The 20,453-nt window shown below is 37.7% G+C and overlaps 2 protein-coding genes and 1 long non-coding RNA gene across 3 annotated transcripts in view; 2 read left to right on the top strand and 1 right to left on the bottom strand.

The window, feature by feature from the left end:
* LOC134795419 (uncharacterized) overlaps positions 1 to 20,453 on the bottom strand; it is a 217,164-nt gene that overhangs the window by 159,491 nt on the left and 37,220 nt on the right. The gene's annotated exons all lie outside the window — the stretch shown is intronic.
* LOC134795406 (WW domain-binding protein 2) lies at positions 697 to 12,177 on the top strand. Its single transcript, XM_063767237.1, has 7 exons — positions 697 to 873; positions 1,722 to 1,896; positions 6,027 to 6,186; positions 6,938 to 7,068; positions 8,141 to 8,324; positions 9,237 to 9,316; positions 10,355 to 12,177. Exons 1-7 carry the CDS (start codon positions 818 to 820, stop codon positions 10,400 to 10,402), a joined length of 834 nt encoding a protein of 277 aa, XP_063623307.1. The 5' UTR covers positions 697 to 817; the 3' UTR covers positions 10,403 to 12,177.
* LOC134795773 (uncharacterized) lies at positions 13,716 to 15,933 on the top strand. The gene is made up of 3 exons (XR_010144851.1): positions 13,716 to 13,880; positions 14,525 to 14,944; positions 15,728 to 15,933. It is a non-coding gene; the product is annotated as an uncharacterized LOC134795773 (long non-coding RNA).

Below are 20,453 nucleotides of genomic sequence, written 5' to 3' on the forward strand. Positions count from 1 at the left end.
CAGTCTATATGATGGGTGCTGAGAAAGGGGCGGCTAGTGCTTGCTATGAAGGGCCTGGGACCTAACGCGGCAAAAACTGTAAAAAGCTCTCAGGACAGTGGGGGTGTCCTGAGAGCCTACCCCGAGCCGCTTTCGACGTGTTGCCTCTTTGTAGCGCTTTCGTACGTAAGTGTGACAGAGGGGCGACACGTCGAACGCGGTTCGCGGTAGACCCTCTGGTTCTGTCAGCATATCTGTCTCTCTATCTCTCTCACTCATACCTGTATTCTTGACAGACGTTACGGCGGACCACCTTCCTGAGGATCGACCATGTTCGTGGTCTAGCATCTACGCATATTAATAACAGTTTTTAGAACAACTAAATTAAGTACCTAAGGTTGTGTGAAGCGTTGTACAGAAGAGTAAAAAAAACTGTATCCATCCCTTTTTAGGCCATAATACTAGTACAGCGAAAAGACAGTATGATTTTTTATAACTATGCACGAATAAGATCCTGGCCAAACTATATATTCAATGTTATCCTAATATCCCACATACATATGACTTATGGTCACCCTAATTAGAAAGAGATGCAACGGCCCACCTTGACTTCTCATGTGGACACACTTTTTGGCTAATGTACACTATCCGGTTTACTCTCTAGGTCCGTGCTCTAAAATACTAGATGTCATTGATAAATATGTCAAACTGGCACAACAGAAAAAGCGGTGACGAATGTTCTTGAAACATTCGATCGCTATTTTCCTACGCAGTTTTGATATGAATTGCTGTTTGTAAAGTTTTATTTGTTCAAAATTGTGATCAAGTAGTGCTCAAAATGTCCCTTAACACGGCCCACGCCGATCATGGCGTCCTGATACATGCAGGGGAAGCGTGAGTCACATTCATAGACTTCATAGTTGATTATAATTATTAAGTTTGTACATTGATAAACAGAAGTAGAACTTTCTATGCGTCCTGTCTGAATTGGAGATAAAATAGATTGTGTAGTGATAAACTGATAAAGAAGGATTGTACAGACAAATTGTACTCTAAAGTATCTAAATTCGATTAGTAGATGTTCTGCTACAGCTACAGCTTGATTTTTTTATAATCGTGATGTTATTCTGACGCAATGTTTATGGGAATCCTTAGTACATCCCAATTGGTGATTCTTTTCGTAGTCCCGGCAGCAAAGCAGAGTGGTTGGAATAAACTAAAGGGTCCCTTTATTAGTATAACTACGGACTTTGGTCAACATGGGTTGAAGAAGAAGAAGGAGGATGTAGATTCTGCAAGTAGTTCAAGCCCTTGCTTCAACTTTCCCACTCTGATGCAACTAACAAACTTAAATCTTGTAGGGAGCTTTGAGATTGTTACTTTAGTAATGTTGGATTTATAGGTAAATGTTATCCATGCAACATTACATGTTGTTATCAGCATATTATTCACAATTATCAAGATCTACAAAAAATATGTGTAAATTTATCATATCACAACCCCTTTGTCCCAATCACTAAATTTTAATTTTGATAAGACACAGGATTAAAAGATATTATTTTATAGAAAATGTTGTATTCAAGCTTAATACTTTGGAAAAATATAGTTCCTACATTTCTCTGATTATTCAGGTTCCCAAACAGTTATTTAGACTGTCATTACCTATAAATCTTTGTTGTATTAATACAAATAGGGAACAACTTATTAATGCTGTTTAAATAACTGATAATGAATAATTTTAGCATCATCCTGTTCTCCGACAATGTCATGGTCGACTTCTACGGTAATGACACCCCTGAGTTCAAGGGGAGCAAGAACGGACGCATGTACCTCACTACACACCGCATGATCTACAACTCCAAGAATGTTACTGACAGCCTGAGGTCTTTCAGCTTTCCCTTCATTGCTCTGCAAGATGTAAGGACTACTTATAAATATAAATATTATAGGACATTTTATACACATTTTATAGGACATTGACTAAGCCCCACGGTAAGCTCAAGAAGGCTTGTGTTGTGGGTACTCAGACAACAATATATATAATATATAAATACTAATACATAAAAAACAACCATGACTCAGGAACAAATATCTGTATCATCATACAAATAAATGCCCTTACCAGGATTCGAACCCGGGACCACCCGCTTCACTTATGTACTCCGGGACTTATGTATATATTTTATCAAATTATAAATTAGAAAAAGTTATGCCCTATACGTCATAATTACCGGGATATTTGTCCCACAACTCATTAAGGGGCCGGTATATGACGTTTTCGATTTAGACCTCACTTTGTAACCATAATTTGTTCAATAAATGTTTAATAATTGCATTAAATTACACGTAAATTTGTTCACGAAGAAACCGAGTACCGACTCTTCATGCCATTGTATTTTTAATTTGCTGTTATTCTCTACAAATCGACACTAAAAGTATCAAAAAATCAAAATATGGAGTTCCGTTTGAGACGGAAGCAAAACAATTTTGTCTTTGACAGTAATTGAATTATTGTATGATTCTGAAAGCTCGATAATCCAGCTACCAATTTATTATCGATTTATATTTTTACTCACAAAGACAACACATAAATTCAATCTCAAATGTAAACTTTCGAACAATTTCCATACATTGACGACATCACTCAAAATTCTTCTTCAAGTCAGATGCCCGTTGGGGCTACACCGGAGCACACGTGTACTTCTTCAAATGAAAATGACAGCTTGATTTTCTTGCTTTTTGACAATTATATTGACATTAAATCATATACGCACACGAGAAAGTATACCAGTAGATAAATTGTATTTCAAAAAATAGGGTACATTAATATCAGCTCGCGTCTCATTTAAATTTGATTTGCTGTTATAATGGTTGAAAACCGCAGTAAACTATCTTAAAACAATACGATTACAGTCGAATTTAAGTATTATGTTCCTTCAAAACTCGCTTAAAATGAAAAAAGTTTAAAGACTCATCTTTACTGATTGGGATCAATTTTTATTATGCTGGTATCATTTTGCGTCAGTTTAAAAACGTATTTGACTTCTGTACGTCAATGAATTTTGTAATCTTGTATTATATTATAGAACTTTTATCTTAAAATAATGCCTATTAACAGGAAGAGTTATGTAATTCGTATAAGTAATACCCGAAAGTCTTGTACCTAGATCTGTAATACCATGGATTGTGACGAATAAATGATAATGATTATGCGGTTCGTTCCGTCTATATGTATAATGCGTGTACGTGCTGTTCTCTGAAAATCTTCAAGAAAAAATAACGGCTAGACCAGCACTAAGTACTAGCGAGTTTTTGCGGCTTTGGAGACCGAGATGAAGCTTACAGGCCAATAGCGCTCTAGTTATTGTTATGTATACCTATGTATCGAATGTTTTATAAATTACCTATAAAAAGCAATGTTTTATTTCGATTAGGTCTACATTTTGTGCATATTGCATATCTGAAGTATTTTCGTACTAAACTTGAAACTTTCGTTGAAACTAAATAAAATAATTATTCCAAATGTACAGTCGCCTGCAATTTATGTTACACAACGAAGGCCGCAAAAATATCTGACACGATCTTATTTGTAGAACCATAAGACCATGTCACATATTTTTGCGGCCTTCGAAGAGTAGGTACCGTCATTATCACCAACTTTGCCCGCTTATTTTTTAAAACGAATTTCTCAAAAAACATCACATCATATGACTTTTTTTGCTCAGCACGTCCATTGTGATCAAACGCATCAGTTTATTTGAAAAAAAAATTTTTTATCGTGTTTTTACTCATTTTTTTGCGTTTTAGAGGGCGGGCAAAGATATCCGGGGTTTTCGCCAACATTGCCCACGTCAATTTGGTATTCAAATACAGCTCGTATGATGATGATGTCTAAGGATCACTTAAAGGTTTTGGGCAATCCTACCATTCCCTGTTAATAACTTAGCGATAAGTGTAAAAACTTTAAAATAAATTTGCTGGGCAATGTTGCCTACCCGTTTTTGCCCATTTCCGAATAAGGCTCGCCTAAGCATTTTACAAAGGCTAGGATTGTCACTTTTGAGAAAATCTGTTACAATAGTTTAATGGCCAAAAATATGATTTTTGTTGGGTTTTTCATTCGTTAACGGGATAAAACATCTAAATAAAGGATAATAAGACAAATTAAATACAGTATATATTTATAAATTTATTTTAGTGTACAAACATAACCTTCTTTTACTTGCGAAGTTGGGTAAATTAGATGAAAGTGACAACCCTAATCCGTTTTTGGTGGTGGGCAATGTTGGTATAGATGCCAAATTACCGGATTACTTTGCCCACCGCTAAAACTTTTGTGTATTTAGGCCTTTTTAGTTTAAATCTCAATAGACATAATCTATGCTTCATGTGTTATAACTCAAACCCGGAAATATTTGTCAAAGGGTTCTCAATTTTTTCTACTTGCCTTCATTATTTATCAATTTTTTGCCCGCCGAAATATACCCTATATTAGACAATTCGCTCAAACTCTAAATTCCCAAGTCAAGTTATGCACAAGTTTGGTATATAGTTTTGTCAGAAATATAACCTATTTTCTACTAAAAATAGCAGGGTGGCCTTAACTATTATAATTTTTTCTACATTAACGAATTTGTTTAAAATTGTCGTTTTGGGCAAAGTTTCCCTGGAGGCAAAGTTGGCGCTAATGACGTAACATATTATTACAAGTGACTGTACATAAATGTTTCGGTGGTTTTGAGATTATTTTTCAGGTTAGTTTACTAACAATCAAGTTATGCAGATACCGATTTCGTGAACGTATAAGTAGTAAGGTACCGCTATTGTTTAGCGATACCGATTATTTTTGAAGGCAAAACTATACCGTTGAAATATAAAGATATTAAAATTACAGCAGGGACAACCATTTTTTATAGGTGTACCTAAACCATCATTGGCCGAGCGTTAGCAAAGGTCTCCGTTTCAGCTTGGGCAAAAATGCTTTTGTATGTTCTCCTTTGCAGATCACATTTCTCAACTGATTCTCGTGAAAATTTGTAAGCAGGTTCGATAGAACTATTCTGTTTCGCTTTATCCGCCAAAATGGAATTGCCACCCTGCTGAAACTTTATTTATTTAAATTCCTATTGAATGGATTTTGCACCTTATGAAAAACCGTATAGAGTAGTAAATAACATTTTACATCTGACTTAATGACATCTTGTTTTATTCGCTTTAATTGTACAAAACGCGTATCTCGACAATGCAATATTAGGTAGTAAAACAGTCAACAATCAAATTAATTAAATAGGTAAGTACGTCACGTGTGACATGAACAGACAAGGAAAGCAAGATTAAATGCATTGTTTCTCTTTCATCTTTCAATGGAACGCTTTTACCCTCAAAGGAGGCTAGTGGTCAATACTAAACTAAAAGTCCAATCTTAAAAAAAACATGATGGGTCACTGACCTGTCCCAGTAAAGTGAGGTAGTGTGCGTGAAGTGCGCTTGTGTGTGAAATGGGGTAAATTGACAGAATCTGAAATTTTACCCACCGCTACCGTCGCCTTAAAACTGTCTGTAACATAAAAAAAAATAGTTATATTATTACTTATTGTACTTTATTTGTGACAAGGAATTATACAATTAAAAGAGTTATCTAATGTTACATGTGGTTGTAATATGGAACAAAGATGCATGTATACTCTGTAAACACCACACTTTACTGACTATTTGCTGACTTGATTAATAACTATTAGAGTTGCCCCACATATGTCGACGCGGAATCGGAAGAGCGAAAAATGCGTCATTCGGCTAGGCTCGCATCGGCCTGCCGATGCTCTGACGGCTTTTTCGCTCTTATTACGCGAACATAAAGCTTTTTCCTATCAGATTTTGCCGAATGCGCGTCGATATATCTGGATTATCTGGGGAGACCCTTATGGTCAGCCAGCAATCACTGGGCATTGCTGATAAGATTTTAAAGTAATATAATATTAAAACAGTGTTAGTAATTGATAATTGTTTCAAAAATTTTAGATACATGTTGTAAGTTGATTACTTTGCAGGTCAATGTGGAGCAGCCCATGTTCTCCGCGAACTTCATCAAGGGCAAGGTGCAGGCCCAGCCGAATGGCAACTTTGTTGGAGAAGTAAAGTTTAAACTGGTCTTCAAGTCTGGCGGAGCGATAGAGTTCGGCCAGGCCATGTTGAAAGCCGCACATCTTGGTAAGATTCCTACTCAGATAACAAACAAATGTAAAGATTTATTTACATTTAGTTCTTAGCATTCATTGTTATGTTATCTTGGTTGTGTCATGCACCGATATGTGACTCAGACTATGTTTATCATAAACATAACTGTAGGTATAATTAGATTAAATTCGCGCTTTTTAATTGTCTTCAGTTATGGAAACTACATCTATTTCTCAAAAAAAAAAAATAGATTTAAACATATGCAGGCTTTGCCTAATTGCTACCCCCCCAGGCACTCCCAGAACATTTTACTACATTCAATCATTGAAATACATGAAATCAACCTTTAGAATTATGGCACACTCCACGATGCCGATTTTAATTTTTAGGGTTCCGTACCCAAAGGGTAAAACGGGACCCTATTACTAAGACTTCGCTGTCGGTCCGTCCGTCCGTCCGTCCGTCCGTCTGTCACCAGGCTGTATCTCACGAACCGTGATAGCTAGACAGTTGAAATTTTCACAGATGATGTATTTCTGTTGCCGCTATAACAACAAATCCTAAAAACAGAATAAAATAAAGATTTAAATGGGGTTCCCATACAACAAACGTGATTTTTGACCAAAGTTAAGCAACGTCGGGAGTGGTCAGTATTTGGATGGGTGACCGTTTTTTTTTTTGCTTTTTTTTGTTTTTTTTTTTGCATTATGGTACGGAACCCTTCGTGCGCGAGTCCGACTCGCACTTGCCCGATTTTTTTTAAATTATATTTGTATGTTCGTAGCATACCGGCACGGCACGCCGGGCGCCGCGCCGCCGCCGTACACGCCGCCGACCGGCCCCTGGTACGCCGCCCCGCCGCCGGCCTATGCGCCGCCGCCGCAGGGCTACTACGGATGGGTGCCGCCCTACACAGTAAGTATACAGTATAAGTTGGACGAAATCATTGGGCTTTCCAGGAACATTACTTAAATCGTTGAGATAGTTTAATTTGTTGAAAAAAAAATAGGGACCTATTTTTAAGGAGAATAGCATTACTAACCGGTTTAAAAAAATGTGCAGTTGCAGGCGTCCATAGGCTACGGTGACTGCTTACCATCAAGCGGGCCGTATACTTTCGCCAATGAACCCTGTTTCTATCAAGGGTCAAAAATGTAATTAGAAAATTTCACTAGCTAAACGTAGGGCCGATGATGAGACTGAATGTTACGGCACATTTCTAGTATTTTAGAGTACCAATTGTGTGGGCAAGGGGCATGACCTACCAGACAGGAACTCAGGGGATCTGTTTGTATGTTTATATTTGTTCCAAAAATGATTATGATAACTACGAGTATTAAGTGTTAGGCTTGTGCCTGCTCGGTCACTACAGAGAGCGCTCCGCTCTCGGTCAATCGGTCAAACGAACTAGTTCGGTCTTTTAGTTCCTTTAGTTCAGTTCGGTCTTTGAGAGCTGGGAATGTATGAATCGATTTTACCTTAGTTTTTTTTCTAAATTTTTGGCAACTGAATTACGATTCAAGTTGTACGATATATATGACGGTTAAACATCAAAAAGCTAGACACAATAAAAATATAGAAAAAATATTTGATTTTTTTTTCATACTTTTCAGGTTTAGGACTGTTTGTCACTCTTTTATCTCGTTCGCACTCGTGCCAACGTCATTGTGAACCATTTCGTTCAGTCTATTTTCTGTTTCACTCATGTCAAGCGCTCATCAATCCCACTGAACTAAAGGACCTAAAGACCGATTAAGAGCGTGCAAAAAGATTTAGTTTCTTTCGGTCCTTGACGGGATTTCATTCTTAACAGTTCTTAGTTCATGGCCGACACAAGCCTATTAAGTGTTATCAGTTATCACACTGATGCGGGTCCGCCCGCCGCTCCGGTAGATATGATATGTAAGCGAGACAGTGCTAAGTAATGTCTGGCTCGCGCATCCGCATCCAATGTGAAGAGCGACTAACACAATCGAAATATTCGCAGGCGTTCCCCGACCAGCCGCCGCCGAACTCCGTGTTCGTGTCCAACAACCCGCCGCCGTACCCCGGCGTGGCGGGCGCGGGCTACCCGGCGGGCGCGGGCGGGCTGTCCGGCGCCGCCGCCCCGCCCCCCCCCGGCTACCCCGGCGGCTTCGCGCCGCCCATGGCTAACGGCATGTCGCCCAATGGTGAGAGACGTTGTTGTTACATTTTGTGAATTGTGTTTATAATTGGTGGCGAGTTGGAGACCTGTTGTTGGTGAGCAATAAATGCCTTTATAAAAAACATGCTAGTTTACAGTATTTCGTTTTAGGTAGACCATAGATTTTATTTGCAGCGAAAGAAGATATCAGTCAGTTAAAAAATACTATCTGTTTGCCTGTCTGAGTAACTTTATATCTATGTAGCATTTCGACAAGAATTTCAATCTCTCGGAATTTATTTTAACTTTCCCATTTACCAGTTTGTAAAAAAAAAAGAATAGCTATTAAATTATTTGACGATATAAATGCAACTTTTACTAAAAAGTAGGACGAGTACTTAAAGAATGTAGGTACCTACCTGATAGTGATATCATTATTATTATCGTCTAGAATATGAATTAATAAATGTAAGTATATTTATGTAGGTACTTTTATGTATTCATTAGTCTCTAGCAATTTAGTTACGGCACCAAAAGTAAATATATAAGCAGTATAAGCATCGTCCACATTATTAACTGATAATTCGTAAACCTTATTATATCAATTGTAAATTTACCAATAGTTTAGTTGTCAAGCGGACCCCAGGCTCCCATGAGCCGTGGCAAAATGGCGGGATAACGCGAGGAAGAAGAAGAAGAAGAAGAAGAAGAATTCGTAAACCTTATTATACCAATTGTAAATTTACCAATAGTCAGAACAGCACTCACTTATTACTAATAAATAATTAAACAAAAGCCAACCTTATTTTAATACTAATACTATTCACTATGACTATAAACTTGTGGTGATATGGTATGTAATGAGTGAGTTTTGGTTGTCACCTGACAATATGAGAGTTACTTATTAGTATCTACCAGTTAGTGTACAGTTGTGCAGTAGTTTGGTTACCATTTGCAGATGCCAAAGCGGCCGAGGCGGCTAGAAGCGCCTACTATGACCCTAACAGGCCCCAAACAGCCTACGTTCCGCCGCCATACGTAAGTATCCACTGTAACATAGCTGCATAGTTGACTCATTTCATTTAATCATTTCACATTGCATTACGTTGTTTTATCTAGACTATTACTAAATATATTTAGTTTATCAATTTATTTTAGAGCTATCTATTGCTCGCGACTTCGCCCTTTTAGAATTCAGATTTGATCCGACAACACCCAGGTTTCCTAAAATAATAAGTTAAAATAATTAGTGAGTTCCAGTTTATACCTTTGGCTCCATTGTTCGACCTTATAACCTAATCTATCAAGTACTCTGAGACTGAAAGGGAATAAAAAAGTAAACAAAGGTTTAGATACCTACGTTGATCGATTACGGAGGGGCCGCCTTTTCGCGTCATCGTCGGGCATTGGAATGAAATCCTCCAGAATCTATTGAATTTCTCTGATTTCATAAGAATTATTGTTGAACCTCATGCCACGACTTTACGTAGAAGTTTTCTAAAAAATACGCAAAATGAACGCAATCGTAAATGGTGGGTGAGGGTCGGTGATATTTTGTGATGAATTTATAAGCACTAATAGAATATAACGTCTCGTCTGAAGTGCATAGATAAAACAAAAGCATAATAAATTAACATGATATATCCACACTTGGGATCCACATAATGTAAGTTAATTAAAGTAATACCTACTGTTGTCATTTAATGCATGCCAAAAGTGACGAGATTATGGTCATTACATTATCGATTATATGTTCAAAGTGTATGTCCAATCTTAACTTTCAATCAACTGTTCGACTATATGAAATTGATTGGTGAATTGGTGTAGTAGCGTAGCATAATACAAATTTTAAAATACCTAACGGAAAAGTGGAAAAATGTACAGCCACGGGCTTGCGACTCCAGGATACCAATCCGCCTCTCTAACAACTGAGCTTTTGAGACGAACACTTCTGTGACGAATACTTCCACATTATTCTTGTTTGTTATAGAAGTCCTAGGGGGCTTCTAAAGAACATCTAGCGTAATGAGTCTTAGAGTTAATTCGAGTAACAAAACTCAAATGTTTCAATTCCAGGATCAGCCCCCGACCTATCAAGAGTCTACGTCGAAGAAAGAAAACTAAGGCACTGTCCGCACTTCCACCTCGGACGGGCGCCGCTGCCCGTCGGCGCCGAGCCGCTACCCGAGCCCTGCTGCAGTACGGAGACCATACTGTAAAGCCCAGTGTGCCCACACTATTTTCTAAATACCACAATTTTAAAACACCACTGACATTTTTCTTTAACATGCACTTATAATTTAATCTCAAACAGACAGTTAAGGTGAAATCAGATGGTTCATTTTGTGTTCATTTTCGTGTTTCATTATTCATCGTTCACTCAAAGTGACACGTGTGAACACAAAATGAACCAAAAGTGAAAAATGAATTCATTAGTGAAATGATCCCACCGATGGACAGTTAAGAGTGTTGCTGTTTGTATTCATCATGAACTTTGTGGTATTTTGAAGGCGAGCACCCCAAACCACTGATCTCTATTCAACCCGGTAAACTGAAGGTGCCTCCAAATCCAGCGTAGCGTAATCAGTATTTCTTAATCGAGCGGTAGATATGCTAGGTCTGAATGCACCTTGACGTAAAAGTACCTAAAGATATTGGATACCAAACTTCTCAACTCAATACATTCTTATTTCTTTAGCGTGGACGGAATAACTTGCTCGATGTTATAATCGGGCTACAACAATGACAATAAGTAGTCATCTAGACTAGCGGTACCTACCAAAGCATTATCCCTTCTGTGTATTTGTGTATGCGTATCACATACGCATCTGAGTATACCGGCAATGTAGTATTGAAAAGCCGCCAATTCAAAGTTTAGTAAAGCCTGACAACAGTTTATTTAACCCTGAGATAGTGTCGCTGCAAACAGCTTACGTATGGCAATAATGTGCGTACGTCATGTATAGTCGGGGTAGTGGGCATTGGCTTCATGTTGATACGTGGTTGATACTCGTATAATGTCAAAACATTGCTTACAGAGAATTCGGTTCATTCAATTTACCTATTCGTCAAAATCTGATTCTAAATATTCAATATTATTATATTCTTCGTTTCCTTACTCTGACGAAGTCTGATTTTCATCAGATGTTGTGTCGCTTTCAGGACCACCAACCTCGATTATAAAACGTTCAGTCTCCAATTCGATTATAGGATTTTTATCGTCGATCTACATAAACCTTAAATGAAATATTAAAGTTTAAACCTAATAACTAACCAGTTCAATAAAACCGCACTATAAAATGTCGATACCGGTCATGTCAACAACCAACTTTAAAACATTGTTTATTGGAATGCTATGTAATCCTTCGTCTTTTTTAAGCTGTAAGTATTTGATTGCATTCACTACAATTTTTTTCGCATCTTTGGTAATTTTTTTTGGCATTTTTTAATGAAACCGTTTATATTTGAATATATTCGTAGATATTTTCCGTTTGTTTACATCGGTGACATTCGATGACATCCAAAGTTCGTTGTCAAAGAGTACTTGTTGCCAGTAAAAGAAATTAGTACCATTGGAAATCCGCAAAATGGCGAGGGTCAAATAAACTGTTGTTAGGCTTTACAACTGGCCGAGAATTTACATTCTGTACAAAACGTAAGAAAGGGACACATATTTTTAGCCGGTCTAGTTATACTGGTCTTATCTACTTACGGGTTGAATCGAAGTCAGTGGGATATTTTTTTTTATGAACGTTACATTCCTTATAATCGTTCTGAGAACTAAGTTCTCAATAAACGGGATATTAGAAATCGCGATTGTATCTACTCGTTTCAAATAATTGTAAACGAAATTAAACAAAGTATTCGGCATTCGTGTATGACTGATTGTTATAGAAAAATATGTAGCACAGATAAAATATAAAAAATATTATACATAGTTAGAATTAGACCAAGTGGGGTATCAAAATCGCTGCAGACTTTTCTTTTGGTCTAACTCTATTTTATTTACGTTAAACAAGTCTTATTTGATAATCTTGAATGTGCCTGTACCTTAGAACTTACCATTGAACAATATGCACAATCTTCTGGTTCTATTAAATGCTAATATTATGTATTATGTAATACAAATAATAAAAGTTATTATTTGAATATCAGGCTTTAATTGTTTTTTGCATTGTATTGTGTATCTATAGTGTTAATAAAAATTATTGCTTTAACGTTTTATGTTTTGTTATTTCATGACTGTGACAAAAAGTTAGGTTACCATAGCGCATAGCTACATTGCGGAACTAGCTTCTGCTCGCGACTTCGTGTGCGTGAAATGATGATGAATAAAAAGTATCATAATATTATGTCCTTCCTCGGGCCGCAAACTATCTCAGATTTTATCTAAATCGGTACAGAGGTTAGGACATAGGCGGGGGGGGTGTCACTACGCAGTTTAGGTACATTTGGCCGGCGGCCTCGCGGGCAGGGCAGGCGTATGGCAGTGGGCTGCCGCTCGACCGCACGATAGTCGTGTCACGTGGCGCTCGTGCAAAGAAAATTCACGGTTCGTGCGCGGTTATAAGTTTCAATTTTGTTGCAGGCGGCGAGTATAGGTATAATTTTATACCTAAATCTGAGTTTTGTGAGGGAGTGAATTTTCTGTACGGTGGTATTAATAGTTATTCTGTGACATAGGGTAGTTTTTATCAACCAAGGTTAAAACGGAAAAGTGTAGGTAGGTACGGAAGCAATACCTACCTAACGGACGGGACAGGCGGAAATGACTAAATTATAATTCCTTGTTGACTACGGAACCCTAAAAATGGTTTATAATGCCAGTGGCGGATTTGCCCTAAGGCCAAGTAGGCCCGGGCCTAGAGCGGCAAGATATTATAGGGGCGGCAAATTGTGACAAAAAATTAGGTGATGATAACAAGAAATAACTCAAAACGTAGTCAATAATGATGGGTGCTGAGAAAGGGCGGCTACAGGGCCCGGGGAATAGGGCGGCAAAGACTGTAAATCCGCCACTGTATATTGCCGTATATTCCTGTTTATTCTGTAGAGTCTGTGCGGATAGAGAAGAGTCGGGTCTGCCATCTTGTGGCCTGAATCGGAGACATATACATGTGCACATGTACATTGCCAACAAGTTGCCAACGCAAGGGCTACCATCGGGTGTTCTCGTCGGGAAGTGTCCTTGTGCATAGTGGGTTCTGCCATCTTGTAGGCTACATCGGAAGCATAAACGACATATTTACACCTCGCGCCAAAAATCTGACGGCTCCTATGCTGCCCCCTATAGTTCATGCACGGGGCCTATAGATTTCACGACTCTTCTCTTTCCGCACAGACTCTAGATAACTAAGTTACCCATCGTCAATAATTCTGACATGCAAATTCTCTTTGCCCATAATAGACAAAAAATCATAAATGACAAATGTCACGTACCTATTAAAAACAGAAGATCAAAATTATGTCACCCAGAAAGCCAACAACACCGTTGATCAGAACGACAATATGTAAAGCATAGGAAATTATTCATCGTATTTTAGTAGTACAACCTTTAACAATCATGGTGCGGCGCATAATTTCCGATAGAATAATGCAATAGGTGAGTTCAAGGTTGTCACTTATGTGTATTTACTATTATTATACTGTCGCTATCCACAACCCACCAATCTATCTGAGCATGCCCTATAACGCCTTGAGAATAACGTCATGTTTAGAGTGCGTTCCGATATGTATGCTGGTAACTGTGGAAGTTTTAGAAAAGAGAAGTGAAGGAAATATTTAGTTGCATCTTGGTTGTCGGGGTACGCAGCCTAAGCCCATCCTACATTGAAACTAAAAATCCGGTTAGACCAGGGTTAATTTTTTTTTGTATATCAGAAAATAAGGGTGTAGTGTCACCGACACCTTTGATACACAAACATAACTTCTGGAAATTATGGAATTAGAGCACCACGGGAGAGACGGAAAGGTATGTTCAGCAGGTATATTTGTTCTTTAGCTGGAAGATCAACTGTTGTCTAGACTCTAGACATTACGCTAGCTTCTTTTTACCATTAATATGGGGCATTATTTATGAAAAGGGACCTTATTGTCGATGGCGCTTACGCCGCACAGCGTCACGCGGCGTTGTATTTATATCGGAGCATCGTTAATAATGGCGTAACCGCCATCGACAATAAGGTCTCTTTTCATAGATAACGTCACATAACATTATCTTTATTTAAATAATAACGTTATTTTCAGAGAAACCGACAAGTAAAATGGCACCCGCAATTCACCCACCCTGCACACCGAGTGCATCATGCACGAAGGGGCAACCCTTACGTTGCCATCCCTCGGTACCTCCGTGCACTCGGCCAGAAAAATGTATAGCGAAGACCACCAAATTGGGCGTAAGGCCTTGCCGAAGTGCAGTCTCCATCATGGCTACAAGATCCTTGAGCTCATGTGGCTATTGTAAAAAGTATTCAGATGGACGTTCAGGCAGAAGCATAGATACTTCATCTCCCCGAAACACTGCCCAGATTCAAAAATACCTTAGGAGAAAGACTAGGGAGGCTAAATTGAGAAAGTACGATAGGCTGCACGGAACGCATAGATATTTGAAATACCAAAGACGGAAGGGAACACCGCGGTCTGTAAATGAATGTTGTGCTGGAAAAGGTAATGTATAATTCATTCATTATAATTTTTAGGGTAACGTCAACAGGAAAAAACGGAACCCTTATCTTATAGGACCACTCGTGCGTTTGTCTGTCTGTCCGTCACAAAATAGTTCTTTACCTATAGTTGACAGGAGAACCTATTAGAAATGTGCAGTCAAGTGTGAGTCGGACTTAATTACTTAGTTTTGATCAGTTTTCAGCGGTTTATAAAGACATTTCATTCACGTTCCACATAAAAGAATACAATGTTAAAAATTGGGTAACCCTTCGAACGCGAGTCCGACTCGCACTTGACCGGTTTTTTTATTCTGTTACTGTCTGCTCGAACGAGGGCTCGAATCATTTCAAATAACCTTTTATATTGGATCGGATTATTAAAATCGCAGGTATAGCTAGATCGTGGTGTAACGAATACAGCAAAACTCAAAAGTATAGTAAATATCCCAGGAGTCTAAAAACTTATTGATCCCACAAAAGTATTAAGAGCTCGCGGTCGCGGGCCCTGCATGAAGATGAAACAAGCATTGTAGGTAAATTAATGAAATAAATAAGTAACGGCGTAACGCACCAAGATCTTTAGAAATTAATCATAAGTGGAAATATTCACTATCTCGGGCGGGGCGAATTAATTTAGTATGGGGCGGCGCATCGTTACTGGTGAATTTCCTTATTCACTTGGAACTCGGTAGACGTCGCTAGGCGCCGTCCTAAGGCGCATTATGAGAGAGATATGGTGGTAATATTCGCTGTCATCGAGTGAAGTCTTTGTTTTCATTTTAAGGGCACAGGGGCAGGCTCAGGCGGGCGGGCTGCCGGCATTGCTGCGGGAAGTGCTGCAGCCCTGCCTGCCGCCAGAACTGCCAGGAGTGCTGCGACGAGTGCTGCTGTCCGTGCTGCGGGACCTATTGCAGTCGCTATTGCACAATACTCTAACGTCCATAAACCATGTCCAGTAGCCAGTTCAAGCCGACGCATTTGCCAATATTGTTCTCAATTATCCACTTTATTTCCCCAGTTACAGTAAATCTATTAAAATGATCTTTACGTGTTAAATTTGTTTATAAAATCTTGTATTGAACATACAACATACACTCGCATTTTAACACACATAAGTATTATTAACTTCACTTTTAACTATCTAACAATATAATAAAATCTTTCGAAATGTGAAACGTTGCATACGATGACAATACAATATCATATTTTATTAATATCATCATCATCATCATCAGGCTATATTAGTCCACTGCTGGACATAGCCCTCCCCTAAAGAGCGCCAAAGCGCCCTGTCTTCAGCTTGCCGCATCCAGCATCGGCCTGCAGTCTTTCGCAGATCGTCATCCCACCTGGTCGGAGGGCGTCCTAACACTACGTTTGCCGAGTCGCGGTCTCCACTCAAGAACACGTTTACCCCAGCGGTTGTCGGTTCTTCGTGAGATATGGCCAGCCCACTGCCACTTCAGCTTGCTTCTTTGAGCTATGTCGGTAACTTTGGTTCTCTGTCGGATGTATTCGTTACGAATCCTATCCTTCAGAGAAACCCCGAGCATAGCTCTCTCCATAGCTCGCTGAGCGACTTTGAACTGGTGGACCAACCCTACCGTTAGTGTCCATGTCTCGGCTCCGTAGGTTTATTATCATATAATATTCTTATACATATATTCTAGTATCATCGAGCTGCCGATGATGGAGCCAGATGATGCATAGTGGAACTCTTCGGTGGCTATAGGAGGTAGGTAGGGGCATGAAGGGGATAGCAGATGGGTGGGCTCTTAGGGAACATACACATACTTCGTGACCCAGTTAATACATTTTTCTAACCCCCCCTCCCCCCTACCTCTTCTCTGTGACCGCCCGTATTATATACGAAGACATGTGTTTTTAAATCTCGACTCCCAGATATTTGTTTTAATTCCCACTCGATACCTAGCTACCTCCACGCGTTCCCGAGATGAAGGGTTTTGACAGACAGACGGACGGACAACAATGTGATCCTATTAGGATTCCGATTTTTCCCTTTGAGGTACGGAAAAAGATCCCTAAAAAGGAAAACCGACTTCAAAAAGGATAAAATAAAATATTATCCCTTTCATAAAATGCGCTAGCAGCTGTTTGAAATCCCGGTCAATCCATTGATTAGCTAGGGTAAACCCTCCAGTGAATGAACACCCCCCAGTGAATGAACAAAATCACGTTTTTTGTCTAAAATAAGAAATATAGCAATTTCTACCACTTGTCGTATTTTTTTTCTTATTAACAACTCTATTTCCTATGCAATTTCAACCCCTGCTAAATTTATTTTCGACCAGTTTGAACGTGACTGGCGTTTAAAGTTTACGTATTTCTGGTTTTGAAGTTTTGTATGCAAAAATTATATCCCAGATAAGAACAGTGTACGTTTGGAGCAACATATGAAGTGCTTATTTAATGTTTACCTGTACAAAGTTTGGTTATTTGGTTAGATTAAGAGTTAAACCTTCTACAAATGTACACTTTGTCGACGTATTATGTGATTAAGTCTTTATTTTTTATAGTTCCAATACTGGCTTATCAAATGTTCTGAAACCAGTAAATGAACGGTGTGTTCATTTACTGGTGTCGTCTAGATATAATTTTTTTTTCTAAATTTATGTGTAAACGAATTGGTATTGAGCTTGTTTTTTGTGATCCTGCATAGAAAATGATTCTGATTCTTTCAGCCAGTATTGGAACAAACAAAATTTCTATAGTCCATTTACTGGATTTTTCATGCCTATGTATGAACAATACAACATTTGGGGTGTTCATTTATAAGATTTCTACTAATTCTATGTTTGAACAATGTAACCACGAACAATGCAATGACAAGTTTATTATTTTAAGCATTATTTGCTAATCCTAACTTTTTTCATCAGAATATGCTGATTGTTTCTTGTTTTAAATATTGATTCTCTTTTTCTTAATAATATGTAATAGGTTCTGGTGAATTACCATCATTTTATTACATTCTAATCTATTTGAAATCAATATGGAGGGGATAAAAATATATGAACGCTTTCGCTATACCTACTAAAATAGAGCTGGAAACGTTTATAGTGTTAAAAATGTTTTTTTAAAGCTGATTAAAAATGTCTAAATGATGTTCATTCACTGGATTTTGCGATGTTCATTCACTAGTTTTTATGTTCATTCATTCGGTTTTTGGGTACTTTTTGATTAATTCTGCTATAACTCAAAAACTATGAAAGTAATAAAAAATCGCAGAAATTACTTTCTTATTTATTAAATGAGGATTCATTAAATTGCAGATAATTATTGAAATTATTAATGAATGCTGAGAAATGATTTTTCAAACTTGGATAATTCCTTAAGTGTTCATTCACTGGAGGTCTTACCCTACCTACATTCAATGTGCAATATATTCTAGTTCTTAATTCGCTGACATAAGAGCTACGGGACATATTTTTGACTATGATGTATGCACCCATATTTTTACACTTAATTGTCTCTGTGCCTACATACCTATATAAACAACTACACTTAGGTAGACCAAGATAAGTCTGCAACGTTTTTGATAGCAAGAGTGCTGTCAGTTAGTGCACGCTTAGCATGCACTGCTCTCAGTGCAAGCGTGCACTAACTGTCGTTCCTATAGATATTTGTACGTATATATCAAGTATATACTTGATATATACGTACAAATACATATATATACATACGTGTATATACATAAGTTACTCTATGGTTTTTACTGGCCCCACTGGCCCTATGAAAACTGCTAGAAAAAAGAAAAATTAATGACAAATGTCAGTGTTATTGAAATTAGAAGATTAAAATCATTCAGTCAAACGAAAAAACATTACAAAAAAAGATTCACTAAACTTCCAAAATGGGATATCACAACGCTTAAAATTATGATATGAGTCAAGAAGAATCCACCATATGATTAATAACGAAAGCATATTATGGGTGAGTTTGTAGAGTGAGGTTAGTTTGTTATTGACCTACCCGAGTACCTACGTACTTAATCGCCCTTATTGACAGCTTTGTACAAAGGAGCATGCAATTAAATAGGTAGTCCACATATTTTTGGAAGCCAGCTGCCTTAAGACTGCCACTCACGCAAACCAGTACGTACCTACCTATACAAAAGTTCAATCATAGGGGAGACCGTAATGTGATGAACGTAAAAAAATAATTTACAACTAAAAATCCATAATCATGTAAGTAAAACTTGGTTAATAAGATAATGCCTATAGAAAACACTGACTAAAGGTTGTTTTGAATTTTGATAAGCAGGTAAGAATATGGTTTTGTTGTCTTGTGTAGAAGGATTTTCATATATGTATCTAATTAATTAATTTGACATGGAATTTCTTTATTAATAAGTTAATAACAATAACTTTCTAACAAATATTCATAGGTATGTACAGTCAGTGTAAAAGTGTGTTCTTAATTCGCTGACATAAGAGCTATGGGACATATTTTGTATAATGAGTCATCTTATGTCAGCGAATTAAGAACTACTTATGGCACACATGTTTTAAGTAGTGTCCGACCGAAACATGTTTTTTTGCCGAAACCGAAACCGAAACCGAATGTTCGGCTTTGGCTCTAGTTTCGGCCGAAACCGAAACCGAAACTTTTGTAGACTTGTTAAAATCGCTGAAAAAATGTCATAAAACCGCTTTTACACACATACAGTGAAACCTGGTTAAGTGGGACCTGGATAAGTGAGAAACCTCTATAGCTGGGACTCATGGTGCGGTCCCGACACTTGAGCACTGAATTACCTCTGTTAGTGAGATAAAACGAACCTCTATAACTGGGATTAGTTGTTGTGATTTTATAGTCACATTTACCTCTATAATTGAGACAGAGAGTGTATTTTACCTCTTTTACTGAGACTATATTTATAAGATTACATTTCCCTAATTGTTTTTTTAGAATTTTATACGAATTACCTCTGTATCTGAGATAACGTCAATCTATTACCTCTCTAACTTGGACTTTATTGATCTATTTCCGTATTCTTACTAACTCTTAGTTTATCCACAAATTCCGCATTTGCTTAATTGTGTCTAAACGACTTCAAGTTTCATTTAGTTACTTTATATAGTTAAAACTATCGAAACTAAATCCGAAATCTTGATAAGTAACAAGAATAAACAAATTTCAATCATTTAATTAATTTCTGAGACGCAATGAAGTCCGTATCAAATTTAATTGAAAAAATCTATCCTTTGGAAAATCATTCAAAATATTTTCAAAGAAATATTTAAACAGACTTAAAAAATATTTAGGGACAAAGATTATTTTACCTAAACATTTAAAGATAATTACAAAATACCTTATTAACCACCTCTATAACTGAGATATATCCTCTATTCTCACCTCTATTAATGGGACCCTCTGTAAATGAGACAGAAATTTATTTGTACCTGGCTAACTGAGAGCCTGGGTAAGTGGAATACCTCTTTAAGTGAGACAAATCTGCTCGTCCCTTGAAGTCTCACTTATCCAGGTTT

This window comes from Cydia splendana, chromosome 12 (assembly GCF_910591565.1).
Source record: "Cydia splendana chromosome 12, ilCydSple1.2, whole genome shotgun sequence".
NCBI lineage: Eukaryota > Metazoa > Arthropoda > Insecta > Lepidoptera > Tortricidae > Cydia > Cydia splendana.

What these genes read in the sequence shown, in the direction of transcription:
- LOC134795406 (XM_063767237.1), top strand. Translation starts at nt 818, where the DNA reads ATGTCCCTTAACACGGCCCACGCCGATCATGGCGTCCTGATACATGCA. An exon ending in GTTGAAAGCCGCACATCTTG is followed by an intron (nt 6,187 to 6,937) that starts GTAAGATTCCTA and finishes GTATGTTCGTAG; the next exon opens with CATACCGGCACGGCACGCCG. An exon ending in TAACGGCATGTCGCCCAATG is followed by an intron (nt 8,325 to 9,236) that starts GTGAGAGACGTT and finishes TACCATTTGCAG; the next exon opens with ATGCCAAAGCGGCCGAGGCG.